General features: G+C 34.4%; 1 protein-coding gene across 1 annotated transcript in view; it reads right to left on the bottom strand.

Moving 5' to 3' along the window:
- CSMD1 (CUB and Sushi multiple domains 1) overlaps positions 1-20417 on the bottom strand; it is a 2120031-nt gene that overhangs the window by 329275 nt on the left and 1770339 nt on the right. Inside the window, exons 36-38 of the mRNA XM_044659558.1 lie at positions 20171-20295; positions 19370-19466; positions 10674-10778 (exon numbers count right to left, since the gene is read on the bottom strand). Coding sequence (XP_044515493.1) covers positions 10674-10778; positions 19370-19466; positions 20171-20295 — 327 coding nt within the window. The remainder of the gene's footprint in view (positions 1-10673; positions 10779-19369; positions 19467-20170; positions 20296-20417) is intronic.

The following is a 20417-nucleotide window of genomic DNA, read 5'->3' as shown; positions in this document are numbered from 1 at the left end:
GGTGAGAAGCTAGCAAAGTACTTAGAGAATTCACACCCTTAGAAATTCAATCAGTTGGGAATCTGTGAATCTTTTTGATGAGAACTTAACCTTCAAAAACTGAGAAGTCAATCCTACAGACATTGCTCCTTGGGCAGTGCTAGACAACTTGGAAACTGTGATTAGCCCCTGTGAAGAGGGGAAAGGATAAGAAGTCACCATAAAAAGCAAGCCTGGAACTCCTTCATGGCAGATTGTCTTTGAGAAGATATTCTAAAGAGATTGTCTTCTGGAGATAGTCTTAGATAGTCTTTGAGGGAGCTTCACTGGAGACTACGGCTCGGATCATGGGCTCAGAGCTTGGCTTCTATTTGGTCTCTGACTCTTGGATTACTTTGTTGGATGAGTAAAAGCCTGACTCTTTTCCTAGCTTCTGAAGAGACTAGATTCCATCTTGGAGGAGGCCACATGGTTATTCATCACCAGCCTTCCTGGTTGAGAGTTAATTAATCTCTGCCTTGATTAAGCAGACCTGGAGCAAAATATTTAGATTGATAAGATAGATAACTTCTCTCTCCCCCTCTCATTTCTCTTCTTTTTTGTTTCTTCTCTATTTGTAAATATTTATAAATAAATTTCTGACACAAGATATAATAAATGCTGGTGACCACATAATTTCATATAATCATCATCTAATCATTAATTTTAACCTTTACAATCCAGAGAATAGAACTTTGCCTTGGCCAAGAATTTGTTGGTATTATTGTTTACTTATTTATTTCATTTTTTTAAAAGCTTAGTCAAAAGTTGGAATTGGCAGAGATTGTGGACCCCTGGTAAAACAATGTAGCCAAGAGAGCAGGTCCAGTGATTCCAACAGAACAACATACTTATCTATGATATTCTATTCCTCAGAAAGTAGCTAGTAGATGTCAGGAAGCTTTCAGTGTTAAGAGTTGTCCTATCTCCCACATATTAGTCCCTAATACAAACATGTTTTGGTCATTCTCCCCATTGATGATATGTGTACATAAAGTTTCATTTTTTGGTGGGGGTTGGGATGGAAACTGGGGAATGGCTTTATTATAAATATGCTTATTATTCCATTCCAGGAAATGTCTTCGTTTTGTCTTCTGTAAGAGTGAAATTTGGGAGATGCCATCTTTAAGTATATATATATATATGTATTTTCTATGGACACATGGAAATTATCAAACTACATTTCCCGTGGTCCAACGGGTTTCCGTTTCCGGTTCTTTGGGCATGGGGACGCCTACGTCTCCACGCAGAGAACAGTTTAAATCTCCTGGGTTAGGAGGGAGTGGCCTCTTGGCCAGCAGACTCAGGAAGAGAGGTAACAATAATGGCTGGGGCGGCAGTTTTGAGTTCTTACAAGCACGTGGTCTAATAACTTTATCTATCAGCATGGCTTTAATTAAAATACTAATTTATATATATATATATCAGCCTTTATCATTTTTTATATTAATACTTCCAGCTGATTATTGAAAGGTAAATCAGGAGGCAGTTGGTGAATTATAGCTTTAAGAGAAAAGACACACAGAATTCATTGAACCTCAAGTAATAATCCCAACTTGTTAGTGTGATTTAGGGGTATGGGAACAAGAAGAAGAGGTAATATTGGCACATTATTATGGTTATTTAATCTTCATAACAACACTATGTAAGAGTCCCTGATCCTCAGTTTCTGCATTTACAAAAGTAATAAAATAAAAGGACTAAAAATTTTTATACTCCCTACCTCACCTTCTATAATGTACTACTTTAAAAACTTGTCATATGGAAGAAATGCTAGCAGGTTATTCCCATTTAGTTCAAGCTCCAGAAGGTTATTCCAATGTTAAAAGCCTTCCAGTATGGATCTGGTAATATACTATATGTCTTTTAATCATGAATCTAGCTAAATTCTATTAGGCTTACTACCAGGAGTGGGTTTTTTGTCAAGAGAAGCTCATGTAAGAGCATACTAAGGTATAAAGGAACTGTTACACATATTAATTAAATTACTCCCTTTTCGGGCAGCTGGGTAGCTCAGTGGAGTGAGAGTCAGGCCTAGAGACGGGAGGTCCTAGGTTCAAACCCGGCCTCAACCACTTCCCAGCTGTGTGACCCTGGGCAAGTCACTTGACCCCCATTGCCCACCCTTACCAATCTTCCACCTATGAGACAATACACCGAAGTACAAGGGTCTAAAAAAAAAAATTACTCCCTTTTGAAATATTCAGTTGAGTTTAATAATTCTAATTCTTTAAAAAAATAGAGAAATTCTATCTTTGTTAAGATATCTTTCTTGTTTGTTTTTAATAAAAGAACAGATGAAACTCAAATAAAACACAGGCATGCGGTGAAAACATTTTCTTTAAAAATAAGCCCAATAAGGATAAAACAGCCTAAACTTATTTCATATGTAGCATGTATTGACACATTTAAAAAAAAAAAAACAAACAAAAAAATGTTTTTGTTGTTACCATGAAATTGATTAAATCCTGAATACATCAAATATGAACTATAAGAAATATACCAATAATTAAAGAAATATCTGTAATTAACAAATAGGTAAAACCTTGTACATGAATAGAATAGTTTTCTTCTAACAGTGAATTTCAAGGATAAGAGATTTAATACTAAAAAAAATCCTCTCAAATGTATGTATATATATATATACACATACATATATAATTTAAAACACTTAAATTTAGTATTATAATTTTATTATTAAAAGAAAATTTAGAAAGGAGCAGAACCAGGAGAACATTATACACAGAGATGGATACACTGTGGTAAAATCGAATGTAATGGACTTAACTACTAGCAACAATGCAATGATCCAGGACAACTATGAGGGACCTATGAGAAAGAATGCTATCCATATTCAAAGGAAGAACTGTGGGAGTGAAACACAGAAGAAAAACAACTTCCTGATCACATGGGAGGATGGGGATATAATTAGGGGATATTGACTCAAAATGAGCACCCTAGCACAAATATCAATAATATAGAAATAGGTCTTGATCAATGACACATGTAAAACCCAGTAGAATTGTGCATCAGCTATGGGAGGGAGTGGGAGGAGACAAGGGATAGAACATGAATTCTATAACCATGGAAAAATGCTCTAAATTAATTAAATAAATAAGAATTCTAAAATTAAAAATAAATGGATAAAGAATGATAGAAAAAAAAGAAGAGAATTTAAAGAAAATGTATTTTAACTCTTTTTTTTTTTTAAACCCTTACCTTCCATCTTGGAGTCAATACTATGTATTGGCTGTCACACAGCTGGGAAATGTCTGAGGTCAAATTTGAACCTAGGACCTGCGTCTCTAGGCCTGGCTCTCAATCCACTAAGCTACCCAGCTGCCCCCTTAACTCTTTTTACAGATAAAGAAATTATGGCCTAGAGTAGGGAAGGAAAAGGTAAGATAACATTTATTTTAATTTTTTTATTACTATTAAAATGAAAATTCCTCAGCAAATGATATGATTCTAAACTGGTATTAATATGTATCTTCCTAATCAAATTGACCTGAAATATCATTCAAGTTTAATTTATTAAATTAGATTTCACTATAAAATAAAAGGTTACATTTAATTTCTTTATATCATGTATCTTGACACAGTTTAAGGAATAGTGTGAGTGCTAAGCATATATACACTTGCTGGTTGATGGTTAAAATGCAAATATACATTTGCTGGTTGATAGTTACAATGAGTAGATAATATAAGGAAGTCTAGAAAAAGTAGAAAAATACTACTTGTTTGCTAGACCATAAAAGTGGAATTGAGTTCTTAGAAGTCTATTCTTGAGGAGGAATCTAGGAAGTTCCCTGACAACCTTATAAGGACTGTCAACTGATTTTTTGGGAAGCCCCAAGTTTGCCTTAGTCCCTTGAGAACTTGCTTTTAGGGGAAGTCCCAACTGACTTTGTCTTAAGACTGAACAAGGGATCACGAAGCCTTATTAAGTGTTCTGAATAGAAATGAGAGAAATGCTCAAATCCTCAATCACTTTTTTTGTCTTAGAATTTCCCACATTGTATCAGAGATCCATTCCCAAGAAGACCAGCACCTAGTAGGAACCATCCTTTTTGTATCCATTATAAGTTAAGCCACCCATTTGATGCCCTAGCCTCTAGCTATAGACCAGTGGTTCCCAAACTTTTTTGGCCTACCACCCCCTTTCCAGAAAAAATATTACTTAGCTCCCTGGAAATTAAATTTTTTTAAACTTTAATAGCAATTAATAGGAAAGATAAATACACCTATGGCTATCACTGACCCCTGGATCACTGTAGCACCCACCAGGGGGCGGTAGTGCCCACTTTGGGAAACACTACTACAGGCTCTTTCCCAAGCCTGCTTATAACCAGTCAGCATATGTTTGCTGTACTATTTCCCCCAAAAGGTTTACAAATCCCCAAGTTCTATCATTTTTGGAGAATCATCTTCAGCCATGATTCTCTCTGAGATGCTGTCCCCAGAGCTGTATATGGTATTTAGTGCTGGGCTCTGCGAGGCAGCCCAATAATAAGGATTTGTCTCTTTTCCTGATCAAAGATTTGGTTTTATGACTACTTTAGTGGTTTTGTGTTTTTCCAAGTTGACAGGATTTTAATAATTCATTACAGGAAAAAATATATCAGATTATTTTGTTAATAATTAAGTATCTTCTCTACCACTTATTATCAAAATAACTCATATGCATTGAGTATCTAATTTGTATAAGATATACTATTAAAATATCAGTAGGTATGGAGATATGGTTGAATATCCACTTATGCAGTCTTATATGAAGCCATATTCATCTCTTTCATGGTTCAAAGTTATAATAGAGTTAAGACATTTGATTATTCTTTCTAAGTGTTTGGAGATCTCCCTTATGTCATGGTTAAAATACTATGTGTTTTATTATATAGTAAACTTTGCAAAGAAATTGACTCTTCTTGTACTTGCCATTTCAAAAATGGCTTGAAATAATATCATAAAAATGATTCAAAGTTTCAATGAAAATAGCAATATAGAAATTCCTTTTACAAATATATGGTGTCTCTATCATAGAAAAAAGCTTCCCACACAAGGGTAATACAATCATTATAACTGTAGGAGTCCAGGCATATACTAATCTTGATATTATTTTAGGGGTGCTCAAAAAGCTGACTCATATTTCTTATGATTGGTTTCTGTAACCTTGAATTAAATTGAACCTTAACCTTGTCAAATTCCTAGCCCTTCCCTGAGGCTACACTCTAGGAAGACTGGTCAGTTATCTCAGTCTACTTGTTTTGCCTATAACAATCAATTAATATATGTTTCAAACAAGCTTTGATACCTTAGGTCACATGAAATCCTGATCTGGGTGTTAGCTATACCTATTGTCTTAGGATACAGCTGTTTATATCTTGTGATGATTACCTCATAATGTTAATGTAGCAGAACTCCCTTCCCCCTATACTGTTGTAACCCCAATAAAAACACCAGTATGTCCGGTAAGGGTTAAGCTCTTGACCATGAAAGTTCTTCACCATCAGAACTTCATTCCAGTTAAGCTCTATTCCACCAGAGCTAACTCACTGTCTGATTACTTCATGTCAGAACTTTCTTAGTTTTTGTGTCTTTATTCTCACCTTACCCTCTCCTTCCCTTGGACTTTTAACCCATAACCCATTTTTCTCTTAGTCCCTGAGTGTTCTACCCACTAGGAACTTTTGTGAAATCAGTGGACATCTTCAATAACCAATCAGTTAACAAACATTTATTGAGTTCCTGATATGCTCCAAATACTGTGATTATCCAGACTAGGGATATAAAGAAATGAAATAAGTCCTTTCTTTTAAGAAGCTTTATATTGGGAGGTAATAGGTAAATTTGTAGATATATCCAAAAAATATACAAAACAGATACAAGATGAGTGTGGTAGAGAGTACAAGATATCAGAAAAAGTTCACAAAGGAGGACCTGAGCTGAGTCTGGAAGGAAACTAGGAATTCTGAGAGACAGAGTTGCATTCACATCACTATATAAGACCAGTTTAATCAGACAATTTGGATCATGAAGGGGAAAAATGTATAATTTTCTGGAAAAGAAACTGGGTCATATTTGTAAGGGTTTTAAATGGTAAAGTGATTTCTCTTTAGGTCTAAAGGTAGTGAAAGTTAAAATGAAGAGAGTAGAGAGAAAGGCACATATACAAAAAACTGGATACTGAAAGGATGTTCATCAGTTGGGGAATGGGTGAACAAATTGTAGTATATGTTTGTAATGGAATACCATTGTGCTATAAGAAATAACAAGAAAGACGATCACAAAAAATCCTGGAGTTATATGAAGTGATACAAAGTGAAAGTTGCACAATTAGAAGAATGCTGTTTGCTATAACAGCAGCAATATACTCTAATCATCTATGAATGAATTATTCTCAGCAATGCGAGGATTCAGGATAACAGTGAGGGACTTGGGACAAAAAAGAAGGAACTGTTATAATCTGAATACAGATTGAAGTATACCATTCTTGACTTTGATTTCTCCAAGAATTTTTCTCTAGTGTAAGTAATGTGTCCTCCTTCACAACATGATGAATATGGAAATATGTATAATATGATAACATGTATAATTTATGTCATATAACTTGCCATCTTGAGGAGGAAGGAGAGGTGAAATGGAGAGAAAGAGCATGAATTGCAAAATGTCAGAAAGAAGTTATTAAAAAATGTATCAACATATAAAAAATAAATAAAATTCCAACTGTTGCTTTTAAGGAAAATCAAACTGTCCTAACTAATGAGCAAGCCTGATCTTATTTTGAAAACCAAACATTTATAAAGCCTAGTGAACATTCAGATGATACAGTGGAGGGAAAAGAAAAAAAAAAGAATATATCATGAGAACCAAGAAAGGATGGCATTAAAAACTCAGAGCAAAGAGTATCTATACAATGTCAAATGCTTCAGATAGGTTGAGAGTATGAGAACTGGGAAAAGTCAATTAGGTCTGGAAATGATAACTTTAAAGAAAGTACTTTCAGGAGAATGATGAGCTTGAAGAAGCCAGATTGTAGAAGGTTTAGAAGAAAGGAGAAAATATAGTTACATGCTTATACTACAGAATAAGAATAATTATACAACATTCTCCACAAAAGTCTAAGAAACATTCTTCCAAAATTACATATAAAATACAGAAGAAAGTGTACTGAATCTAAAAAAGCCCCATGTGATAAAGGAATAATTTATAGTCCCTAATTAGATGGATGGAGGTCTTTTTGTTTTTCATGGAATCACCATAATTTTTCCCAAGGTATGTGTAGCTTTCTTCTGGATTTCTTATAAAGTCACGAGGCTAACATGCCCAAGGAAAGTCCAAAATCTTTCATGTACTTCCAATTTTCCATCATCATCTTCTGGATAAGGGAGTGATTAAATTTTTTTAGATCTTCTCTAAAGTTGTTTCATCATAAAGTCTGAATCTCTAACTGAAAAGCTAGGTTCAAAACTGGTTTACTATTTTATTCATGCCCCCAAAAGAATCAATAAATCTCCTTAACCAATTCTAATATACTTCATGTCTAGCATCATTTCATTTGATGCAATGACTTTAAATCCTCCCAAACTGATCAGACTCATATTTAGATTAATGTTTTGATTCATTCAGTAGAGATGTTCTCATCTGATAAAGTATTATGATTAATATTTAATAGTATGTTACTGATTGAATGACTATATTGGTTTTTACCCTAATGCGATGAATAAATTTTAAGTTCCTACTAAGTGCCAGGCAATATTCTAGCCACTGATTATTAGAGTCAAAGCATCCCTTATCTTCAAAAAAGATAGTGGAGGAAACAATATATACACATTAAGCATATATATGTGTATGCATATATATGTGTGGGAGGGTATGCTTCTATGTGATTATACATAAGTCAGAGAAAATATAAGCTAATTCAAAGGGCAATATTGGTCTCATTTTGCAGATTTGAAAACTGAATCTCAGAAAGGAAAAATTAAATGTCATAGCCAAGATGATAGCTGTCTTCAATTGTTTAAAAGGCTGTTTCCCAGAAGAGGGATTAGACTTATTCTGCATGTTTGAGGATTTGAACTAGAAGTAATCAATCAGTCAATAAACAGGCACCAAAAAACAGTAAAAAAAATCAAAGAGGTTTATTTAGCCTTCAGGTAGGTACAAAACTGCCTATAAGTTACTCTAATGTTTTCCTAAAGTAGAATGAATTGTCTATGGAAGTTTTAGGTTCTCTCACTAAAGGACTTTGAGAAAAAGGTGAATTACTACTTGTCGCATATGGTGTAGAGAGGACTCTTATTGAGTTCTGGCTTGGATTAGAAGGAATATGAGATTCTGTGTTAAACTCCCTAGAGTGAGGCATTGGAGGAGAATTTTAATGACATTTTAAAGGAGGTTAAGATAAATAAGCCTCACATCAAAAAAACTAGAGTACAGGGGCAAAAGTGTTGGCAAGAGGGCAGACAGCCTAGACCAGGGGTCGGCAACCTTTTTGGCCGTGAGAGCCGTACAGTGCTCACAGTGCGCACTCCTGTAATAGCGCCTGAAAAAAAATTGACTTTATGGCTCCTGCAGAAAGAGCCATATCTGGCCCTCAAAAGAGCCAGATATGGCTCGAGAGCCATACATTGCCAACCCCTGGCCTAGACAGTGGAAAGGTAGATAAAATTGCCATTGGAAAAGAAGGTATTCCAACCCTTGCCCTCTCAAGTATTGGAGGAGTTCGAATGTTTTGGGGAGAAGTATGTCATGGTGATGAAAACTTAGAAATGCTCCAAGGACAACTGTTGCGGTGACCTAGACATCATGGATAGTGATTACCTGGGAAGAGAGGGTAGAGCACCAAGAGGCAATACATGGGGACAACAGTTGTTGTGGGGATATGGGGATAGTACCTCCTGGAGAAGAAAGAAGAACACCTCAATGGAGAAATTGTAGTTCCCCCTTCCCCCATCTTGGAATGCAAACCCCATAGCTCTACACCAATTATAGCACTGATATAAATGCTTTGTTTAGAAATGTTGATCAATCAAAAAGAATTTATAAAGCATCTCAATATGTTAGGCATCATGCTAGACCAATAAATTAAAGGCATTAAAAATTCTATAGGTGATTCTAAACAATGCCATCCTTTCACTGGTGAATTCAGTAACATTCATTTTACTATATTTCCAGCTATTGCAATCAAAATGAGAGGCATAGAAATCATCATCCTTGACAGCTAGAAAATAAGAGATGAAGAGGTTTGAATCAGAAAATAACAACTAGAGAAAAAAAAGAAATGTGTCAAATTAGTAACACATACTACCAAAGAAAAATCGCAGAAACAAGGACCTTGAGTTAAATTTTAAATCTGTTTCTTTTCAATGAGATATGTGTTAATTTTCCTCTTCTAATAAATTGCCTTACTGCTAATAAAACTAAACTACAAATGCCTGTGATGGAGAAGCAAACGTCCATATTTCTCTGTGGAAATTATAGATGAATTCTTTTAATAACACAATTTCACATTGGTAGTAGAAGAGAATCAAAAAAGTCAAGACCACCTTGAAAGTAGTAGCTAAGAGCATCCATCAGCCATAATGCCACTACATGAATGAGTACATCTGTTAAGTCCTAGTATGAAATGAACGTCATAATTTATCATCTACAGATGTTAGAAAAATGTGTCAAAAGGGGGAGAAATTCTTTATATGTATGCCATGTAAATAATATCCAAGGCCTCATTTTTCACAATTGTTAATGGAATTTTATTCAAATAAATTGATGCAAACTTGCATACAAATGCTGTCAATAAGAAGTGGAATTTAACTAGAATGTGAAATTGTCCAGTGGTTTATGTCTGGTTCTGAATGCTTATCATCAGCTGGAATCTAGTCTTTTAGAAACATCTTTGCATTTACATCCTCAAAAACTGTTTATCTCAATTCAAAAGATCACTTATTAAAGCTTATCTATGTATTTGCTTATTTGCAACTGCTTATTAAGGGAGATGCATATCAACATTAAGCATTTTTAGTGCTTGAAAACATGTCCTAAAATAAACTTCACTCTCATTGCAAAGTCTTATTTCTTCATTTTACAGGTTTTACCTGCATAATCAAACGTCAAAGAAAATTTGTGAATTTGACCTTTTGTCATCCCATTTATCAGACTATTAGCTCAGTTTCACATTCATTTTTAAAAGGTTAGAGCTTCCTTTGCAATGCCTACACTCCCAATTAAAATGAATAATACACAGGCATCAGCACTGGAGTTACTGCTCTTTACTAATACAGATTTTTAAGAGTTCTTTGGGAAGAGAAAGAGAAAAGTTATGCAAATTAATACATGGAGTTATCTGTATTTTTATGTATTAATAAGAATATATGTATAGATTTCACAATAAAACTAAATTAATTTTCAAGGATGCTCTAAAGTCATTAAGCTAACTACCTTAAGTGGGATTTTTATTTTAAGACACTTACATTTTCTCACCAAGATATAAAGCAATATGTTTTCCTTGTATTTTCTGATGAAATTTCATTGAAGTGATTTTCCACTAGTTCTAAAAATAGTTAACATCGTGTTCCACTTTGCATTTATAGCATAATACAATTTTCTCATAGGACTAATGACAATACGTCAAGTCTTAAAGGGCAGATAGTAGGTCTTACTTTTGTATTCCAGGTGAAAGCCAGCTGCTGCCACACTAATATCTGATTGAAAATGCAAATAGAGTTGATTGGAGGTACTATTCAACAATGCTGGCACAGTAGTACCTGCAAGAGACAAAGTAGTTTAACCTTAATCATAATTTATGCAACTTTTAAACATTATTTTTTTTACATATGAAACATTTTAACAAGTATGTTGATTTCTCCAAATCAATTTAATTCATTTCCTAAATACCAATTATTTATCAACTTACTGTATGCAGAAAGAACACTGTCTTGATGGAGAATTACCTTTTCTAGTAGAAGAGACAAGGGAAAGACTCCCAATAACTAAAACAAAGTTCTAATACAGTGAATGGAGAGGGAAAGATACAAAGAAAGAGTAGGATGTAGATCTGAGAAAAAATTGATTCTTTATATTTGGGGGGAAAAAAGGAAAATTTTGTGGTTAAAGTAGCCTCTCAACTTGAAATTAAAGAATGATAAGAATGAGGGTTCTATAATCAAGGAATAAAATACAAAAGGACCCAGAGTCAATATGGTGTAGTGGATAGGAAAATAAACTTTGAATGAGGAAGACTTGGGTTCAAATATTCCATGAGCTACTTATTGTATAAACCTAGGTAAATTACTTAAATGCTCTGGGGCTCAGTTTCCTTATCTGTTAAAGGAAGTGGTAGAGTGATTTAAAAGTCCTTCTAGTTTTAAATCTCTGATAGGAGTATTCTTTTAGTCGGAATATAGACTATAGAAATGTGTAGAATATAATGTGCTAAAGCTAAAAAAAATATTCTGATAAATTGTGGAAGGCCTTAAATACCAGCATCAGGGATCGTTTTTAATTACATCATTATTACCAGGAACTGTAAAAGAATCTTCAGATATTTGTGTCTAATAGAGTGTCAATTTTCATTATTTTCTACAGTTCAATATCAGTTACACAAGTGATTCCTACGTATGATTACAACAAAGTTATCTCTTTAGTCCTCTACCAAATGTTTCCTAATGTGCCATGAGATAGAGGACACATGCTAAACACCCAGAATTATATATAAACCACATGAGCACTTATCATTTAGATGATTTATTCCCTATTTTGATTTCTTTTTACATTTTGAAAGTCTGCCTTATTCCATTTGGTCGATTTGACAAGACCATCATGAGGAAGAACATTTCAAGACAACATAGAAGTCTGGCTGGGGATAGTCATTCAAGGAAGATGTTGATCTAATGCATTATTCATGGGACACAGCTTTTGACTGGTAACCTCTTTTCTATTCCCACTGTGACTAACACTGAATGATGTTCCCACAGAGGTCTCTGAATGACTTCAACCAATACTGTGTGAAAAAAGGAAAGTATAGATTCATTTATATTGAATACTTTCTCTTCACTTGAAATGCCCTAGCTTGTGTTATACCAACTGAAGAATCAGTAAGAGACACAGAGGAGCTAAGGTCATATTTGAAAAAAGAAATTAGAATACTGGAGGAGAGTTTTGAAACATGAAAATAACAAAAAGGAATATTCTCAGAATATCAGTCTTGAATTATAAAGTTCCATAAAATGTACTCTTTAAAAGGGATAAGCAAATTAAATGATTTTGTCTTTGTTATAATACACAAATGAAGAAATCTTTATTAACACATTGTGTCTTATAGTGTTATTAAAGTGATCCTTTAACTTTAATAAGGAAGCAGAATTCAATTAATTGATAGAGATGAGTTATTCTTTGGAGGAAAATGACAATGAAGGGCCCAGAATTTTAGGGTACCTACTTAAAAAACCCCACAGTGTCAAGACAAAAATGAAAATACTTATGGAATAATAAAATCTCTTTAACACTTCAATAAAGTAGCACTTTTTCTACTGTTATAAATCTCAAACTCTAAACAACTTAGTGATGGATCTTAATGAATTATGGACTTAAAAAGTAATCTTTTGGTAACCAACTTTAATGAGGAGGCTTTCAGCCCTTAGTTAGGCTGAGTATCATAGGGACTATAACTAAAGTTCTTCTAGTCTGATATATTCTGTCCAAGCTTGTGAAATGATGACAGCATTGTCTACAAGAACCCAGAATCAGCTTCACAAGGCATCAAAGCAGAACTTTATTGCAATAACTATTTCTTATGTACCTTAAGCAAGGTAATTTATACCTTTTGCTAAATTACCAAAATTTATATGTAAACATACGCATCAAAAAGATTCACATCTCTCAGTTCAGTAGAAAGGCACTTCTCCTAAGAATCAGTACTAGTATTAGAAAAGTTTAACTATATTAAAAGCAATGTTTCCAATAGATTTCTACCTTAACTAAGTGGTTTTGGGTCAAGGATACTGAACTGGTTGGCTGTTATACTTTTTCCTCAAAGAGGACCAAAATGGTATTACTTTTTTTTTTTTTAAACCCATAACTTCTGTGTATTGGTTCCTTGGTGGAAGAGTGGGAAGGGTGGGCAATGGGGGTCAAGTGACTTGCCCAGGGTCACACAGCTGGGAAGTGTCTGAGGCCAGATTTGAATCTAGGATCTCCTGTCTCTAGGCCTAACTCTCAAACCACTGAGCTACCCAGCTGCCCCCCCAAAATAGTATTACTATGTCAGGCTCAATGTACAGTGGGTCTAACTGTGCCTATTCAGAACAAAAAAAGCTCAGAAGATTGAGTACAAATAGGCCATAAGGATATTTGGAATGTAGTTGTCTAAGTTTTAAATTTCACATTTCTCATATTTCTTTTAAGCTACTATAATTTTGCTTTGTTCTTAGAGCCCAAAGCCACCTTATATACATATATACACTCCATGTGGGATGTCCTGAGCCAGTATCTCCCATGACCTCTATGTGAGTACTTTCCTTGTATGATGTAAAGTTGAAAAGACCTTGTACCCCTTTTAAACTACATTACCCAGACTCCCTTTCAACATACCCATAATTCCTTAAGCCTTTCCCTATTGGTTGTGGATTTCTTGGTCTGTTTTTGATATGGTTGTTGTGGGCTTGGGGCTGGGCTTTTTTGGAGAGGAGGCAGCATGGTAAGGGTGAGTTGGGACTCTTTCCCTGCGCTTTAAGTAAAATCCTTATAAATATCATACTTTGGAGGCATTGAATATTAATTTTAAAACTTACAATGAGTTCTCTGTAAAATTATCTTTTAGTCAAATATATTATTTGACATTCAAATGATGTGGCCACTCATTCTATCTCTACAACATGTCTCACATTTATCCTTTTCTCTCCATCTGCAACATAACTACTATATTTTGGACCTTTACTATTTACACTAAGTTTGAAATATTCTCCCAAGTAGAAGGCATTGTCTTCCCTCTCTTTATTATCAACCACATAACCACTAAATTAATATTCTTAAAGCAAAGATGTGCTCATGTTACTCTCCTCTTCAAGAAAATCCAGCAGTTCTTTCTAGATCTCATCCTGAGTGAATTTAATAAAATTGTACTGCTTTATTCTATTTGAAAACCCTTTTTTTTTTTTCATTATTATTAGCCCTATCCTGTGACTAGGAATTATGTGAATATCTGACTTGGTATTCTGGCATATGGAAGGGGTCTGGTGGAAATCTTGGTGAACAGATGGCATGGCAAAAAGTCAGGACTTGGACACTGAGAGTGAGGTTAAGTCTGCTCAATCAGAGTCCCAGGAAGAGTGGCAAAAACCAGCTTTATAAGAGAAGGGACATAGGGAACTCTCACTCTCTTGCTAGACACTTGTCACTCTCCCTTCTTTGAAGCATTTAGCTCTTTGCAGACACTTGGTTTGGCACTCAGAGGCTTGTGGATAAGGCAGCATGTGTAAAGTGTCTAGTAATTAGGGCAGCCAGGTGACCATGTGATCTTTCTTTCTCTAACCTTTACTAATAAATAATTATAAATTAATATACAGTCTCCAGACTGTATGATTAATTTTAATCATAACAATCCTTAGTATCCTATACAAATTTTTCTGTTTGACACTTAAAATCATTCACCATCTGGCTCCAGGATTATTCTCAATTGTTGCTGATGAGTTGTTTCAGTCTTATCTAACTCTTGGTGACCCCTATTTAGAGTTTTTTGGCAAACGTACTGGAGTGGTTTGCCATGTCCTTCTTCAGCTCATTTTGAAGATGAGAAACTGAGGCTAACAGGGTTAGGTGATTTGCCTAGCATTGCACACATTAGTAAGTGTCAGAGGCTAGATTTGAACTCAGAAGATGATTCTCCCTGATTCTAAATCTAGTGCACTAGCCACTTGCTACACCCAGCTGTTCCTTATTCCCTATTACTCTGCATCAAACACTATATTTCAGCTATACTAGCCTGCTTGCTATTGGCTATAAAAATCATTATCTTTACTATTTCTGTGCCTTTTTACTGGCTGTTCTGTCTTTTAGATACTCTAGCTCTTCTTCAAAGCTTAGCTTAGCTATCTTTATTTCTCCAGATAGTAGTGTTACTTCCGGAAATTACTTTGTTATCTATTTGTATTTCATTTTCTGTGTATATGTATATAGTATTGGCTCCTTCAGATTATTAACTCCTTGAGCGTAGGTACTATTTTGTTTTTCTCTTGGTATTTCCAGATCTAACAGTGTCTGGTATATAGAGAAGATTTAGATGTATAAAGTGAATGAATGGCTCTTGAGACCTTAGAATTATTCTGACTGCCAAAAATCAATTAGCTGAATGATAATGGGAAAAATCACTTGAGATTTTTCTCCCTCAGTTGCCTTGTCTCTCAGATAAGTGAGTTAGATTGGATGACCTGTAAAGTATGCTTATAATTTTATAAATAATTCAATTTCTATTTTTAAAAACTTGATACATGAACATATATCACATATATACAAATATGTGTATATATAATATACACACACATATATATCCATATATAATCCCCACAGGGCAAAAAAAAAAACAACATAGACAAATACTTCCAACATATTGAAAAAATTAATAAAATTTGTCATAAAACAATACATGTTTTTAAATTGCTTCAGGTAAAATAATACTATTCATGATAATTGATAACAGCATGTTACAGTTTTTGAAGATTCACAAATAACTTCTAGAAAATAGACACAGAAAGTATAGGGGTACATTTTCTTTGGCAGATTCTTATATTTGTTGATTTAGGAGTAATAAAATGTTATCCACATCCCCCCTATCATTATAATTCTACATACAAATGAATGCAGTTATGTATTTGATACTTAACTGTTTTTAATATAAAGCATTTTGATAACACCAACTAATAAATCATCACAATGAGACAAGCAAGCAAGGCTATGGCACATTTCTGTCCTGAGGGATTGAGTACCTCTATTATGGTGCTGGCACTGCAAATAGAAGGGAAGCAATAGATAGGAGGTAAAATTATGAAGGCAGAATGATGAATGGCAAGGAAAAGGGTAAAGGGAGAAGCTGTACTATTGACTCTCTCCATCATGCCACAGAAACTTCCCTACCCTGAAAGTTCATTTCCCCTCTAGACTTTTCCCATTGGAAGTACCGTCTTATTGTCCCTTCCTCTGACTGGATGGTTCCTCCCAGGCTTTTATTTATTTTTGAGACTAAGTTTCCCTAGCCTCCCCATGCTAGAAGTACAGTAGCTATTCACAGGCCTGATCCTGTATTATTGGAAATTTTGGGGTCCTTGAACTACATTTCCCATGAGCCTACTGGCTTCCTGTTGTTACACAATGACGTAGACAGAGGGATAAAACTGAGGGGCTGGCATTTCACTTTCTCTTTGCTCTCTATCCACCATGGTGGTGGCAGGCAACAGGCATGCTTTTTAAACTGACTAAGCTAGCATGGCACGTGGCTTTATTTTCTACTGGCTACTAATAAATCTTACAAAACCATAATATTTTTAAAGTTATCCTTTAATATTAATTTTATTTTTTACAATCCCACCACTGATTCAACATGGGAACTTTAACCTGCTCCATTTCTGATATGGGTCTATTTACCCCTCCTATGGCAGATTGTTGACCCTCCTCTCCAAAGGAGGTGCCAAATATATTATAGCCACCTAATTGACTTTGACCTACTGACCTTAATCTCCCTTGTAGCACAGATAATAGATGTGGTCCCACCACATCTATCTCAACACCCTTCCCTTATAAATGAGGATCCTGAGACCTATTGAACTGAAATAAAACCCAAAATCATCACATAAGGTCAACAGTTTATCACAGAGTGGAAAATACAACCACTATGTTTTTGTATAGTTAACTTAAATCAGTTAACTTCATTCTTGCTATATCTGAGGCTTTAGTCTCATTTCTTTTTTAAACCCTTAACTTCTGTGTATTGGCTCCTTGGTGGAAGAGTGGTAAGGGTGGGCAATGGGGGTCAAGTGACTTGCCCAGAGTCACACAGCTGGGAAGTGGCTGAAGCCGGATTTGAACCTAAGACCTCCCATCTCTAGGTATATAAAATGTGAAGTGAAATTGCCATTTAAAAACTATTGGCTAGGACTAATGTGTAAATGTGTTGGAACAAAATAGCTACTACTTACAATAATACATGTTTTCTTTTTGTTTTTTTTTCTTGAATATTATTTCTGTTTGTGTGTGTGCACATGTATGAATGCATGTTTCTATTTTTCAGAACTGAAAAGAAGGAAATATTTTTCTTGGCTTTTACCTAAAGGTTCTGCTTTTTTCCACCAAAAAATGAATCTAATGTTCTGATATTCTTTTGTTTATACATGTGTAAGCTTTCTTTGTCTATCAGTCAAATGTTCTAGAATCTACATGGATCATCAATATCTGTTGATACAAACTCAAATGGCAACTTGGCAACTTTTTTTTTAAAACTTTAATGAATTTAGATGGGGTGAGACGCAAAGCTTACTTGTAAAGTATAAGGAGAGATGGCACCCATACCCCATGTTGGAGATTCCATGTAGGAGGCTCAGGACCAAGAGATATGTTTTTTGTTTTTGTTTTTGTTTTGTTTTATTTTAATAACCCTTACCTTCCATCTTAGAGTCAATACTGTGTATTGGCTCCAAGGCAGAAGAGTGGTAAGGGTAGGCAATGGGGGTAAAGTGACTTGCCCAGGGTCACACAGCTGGGAGGTAGCTGAGGTCCGGTTTGAACCTAGGACCTCCCATCTCTAGGCCTGGCTCTCAATACACTGAGCTACCCAGCTGTCCCCACAACTTGGCAATTTTCACAATTTTTGTTGCAAAGAGGAAGCACTACTTGGGGAAGATGGTCAAATGGTAACTGAGGAAGTTGCTATCATTTGTCATTTCACTCCCTTACATTTTCTTTACCTGCTGAATATGTGCTTGTGTCTATGTAAGATTAGTCTGTTTCATGCTTTATTGCAAAACAGAAAGGGGGAAAAAACCCTACCTATTTTGGAGTTTAGGTAGTATAATTTATAACATCAATTAAGCACAAAATTGAATATCCCTACAAAACATGTATATTTGGGGGTATAGGAATGTAAATGATAAAATAATTAATGTAAATAATGTAGTAAATAATGTAGAAAATAATGAAATTGTAAATATGAGCAATGGAAATGTAGACACCAATGGAAAGTAGAGTGAGTCACAAAAATCCTAGCAAAATGATAGTACTGGAGGACCAGAGGAAAATAAGGATGTAAGAGTAAATAGTGAGATGGAAGGTGATGGACAAGAACTAGGGCTGGGGTTTCCTGATCCTGATGTGCTAGCTCCTATTATTCAAACACATTCTCCACCAAGCAGCACAGAACCTCATGTTACTCTAAAAGTGGGGGAACAGATTTATGATTGCCTTGTGGACCCAGGAGCTTCTAAATCTGTTCTGCAAACATCCCCAGAAGATTGTAAGACTATGGGATCTATGGAGGTAATAGGAGTAACTGGGAGACCACAAAGGGTAAAGAAGTTGCAACCCAAAATGGTATCATTGAGTCCTTAATCTGTAGAACCCTCTTTCTTGCTAATGCCCAATTCATCTATGAATTTACTTGGGATAAATCATTTATGTAAATTAAGAACAACTATTCAATGTACATCAACAGGGGATATATCACTAGAACTTCCTGAAAGAACTCTGGATCTTTTCTTATAGTTATTCTTAGATACAGTTGAGGCAGAAGGAGAAAGAGGTAGAGTTTATTCTATACATGATGATATACCAGAACAGGTATGGGCTTCTCATTCTACAGATGTTGGTCTATTAAAATCTGTAACTCCAGTTAAAATAAAGACCAAAGGAGGTCCTCCGCCTTGCATAGCACAATATCCCGTAAGCAAAGAGACAGTAGCTGGTATCATTCCTATCATAGAGTCATTACTGAAATAAGGAATTATAGTCCTGTGTTTCAGAGTTCAATACACCTATACTCCCAATAAAGAAACCAAAATTCGATGAAAACAGAAGACCTTGTTACAGATTTTTCCAAGTTTTAAGGGGATTTTGATGTAAATTAAACAATAATTTCTCAAGTAAACATGTAATATTAACTTCATATTGAATATACACTAATAAAATTCATTAATATGCATGCAAATAATGGATTATATTCATGTAGTTAAGAAACTGAAAGTAACATAGAAAAAAAGAATTAAGTGAAATTTTTAAAGAGATTTTACATGGCTTTTGGGGTGTAATATAGATACTTTTTCATTTGTTTAGAAATATTCAAATGGGGTCTATGGATACAAACTGTTAGTTTTATTACCTGAAAAACTTCCAAGTCTTGGTGCTGTCATATCTGCACCATCATAGATTTCAAGGGAATCCCAGTTTTGTTCTGTAGCAAAGCTGATTACTTGAATCTGGAACATAATAATATTAGGTTAACTTTTTTTTTTCATTTAAAGACCAATGTTAACTAAATAAATGCTCTCAACAAAATAAAGAGGGATACTGTATATAACACCAAAGGAATTAATCAAGGATGAAAAATGAACTGTATTAATAGAAAACTGTAGAAATACATGAAGATGAAGATACAGATATAAAGCATTAAACAGTAACAATCAAAGATAGATATATACAAGGTAAAGTATAGATATTAACTAGACATACAAATATTAAATAATACTAGAGAATCAATAATGGACAAGATTCTATTGTACATGAAAATGCACATATAGAGGTTCATATGTAGATGGAGATAAAATGAACTAGAAATTCATATTATAAAATTATACATTGAATAATGTCAAATAAAGCAAGTAAATATGGACATATGCTATAGATACAGATCGGATAATATTTATTATGAATTAAAATGACAAAATTATAATAGTAAATTAACAGTAAAGTAGCCAAAATTAAATTGTGCCAAATATCAAGAGATGCAGATATTTAGATAAATGTAGAGATATAAGATATATAGATAAATTAAAGATTGGAAACAATCAACAAAAATAATAGTAGACAAATTATTTTCTATAAATTTATATTAAAAGGATATCAATAAATACTTCCAAGTCCTGAGACTTAGCATTTGAAATTTTGCAGGACAAGGACTTGCCTGAATTCCTGATCCCTCTGTGACTATGATTTTCCATATACAGTTCAAGTTGTTGCCGTATGGTTCAGGATAACCAGGGGAGAGAATAGTGCCTCTCCTTTGTGTGAAATTGCCACTGCAGGGAACTAGAAAGCATTATTACATTTAAGCACATAGTTTGTGAACATGAAGTAGCATGTGTTGTATTTCTGAGTGTTCTGAAACTTTGATTCATTTCTAAGAGGGTTCTAAGAGGGAACACATAGTG

Source organism: Gracilinanus agilis, chromosome 2, assembly GCF_016433145.1.
Source record: "Gracilinanus agilis isolate LMUSP501 chromosome 2, AgileGrace, whole genome shotgun sequence".
NCBI lineage: Eukaryota > Metazoa > Chordata > Mammalia > Didelphimorphia > Didelphidae > Gracilinanus > Gracilinanus agilis.
Note: the sequence above shows the minus strand (reverse complement) of the source record. Positions and strands in the feature narration are given on the sequence as shown.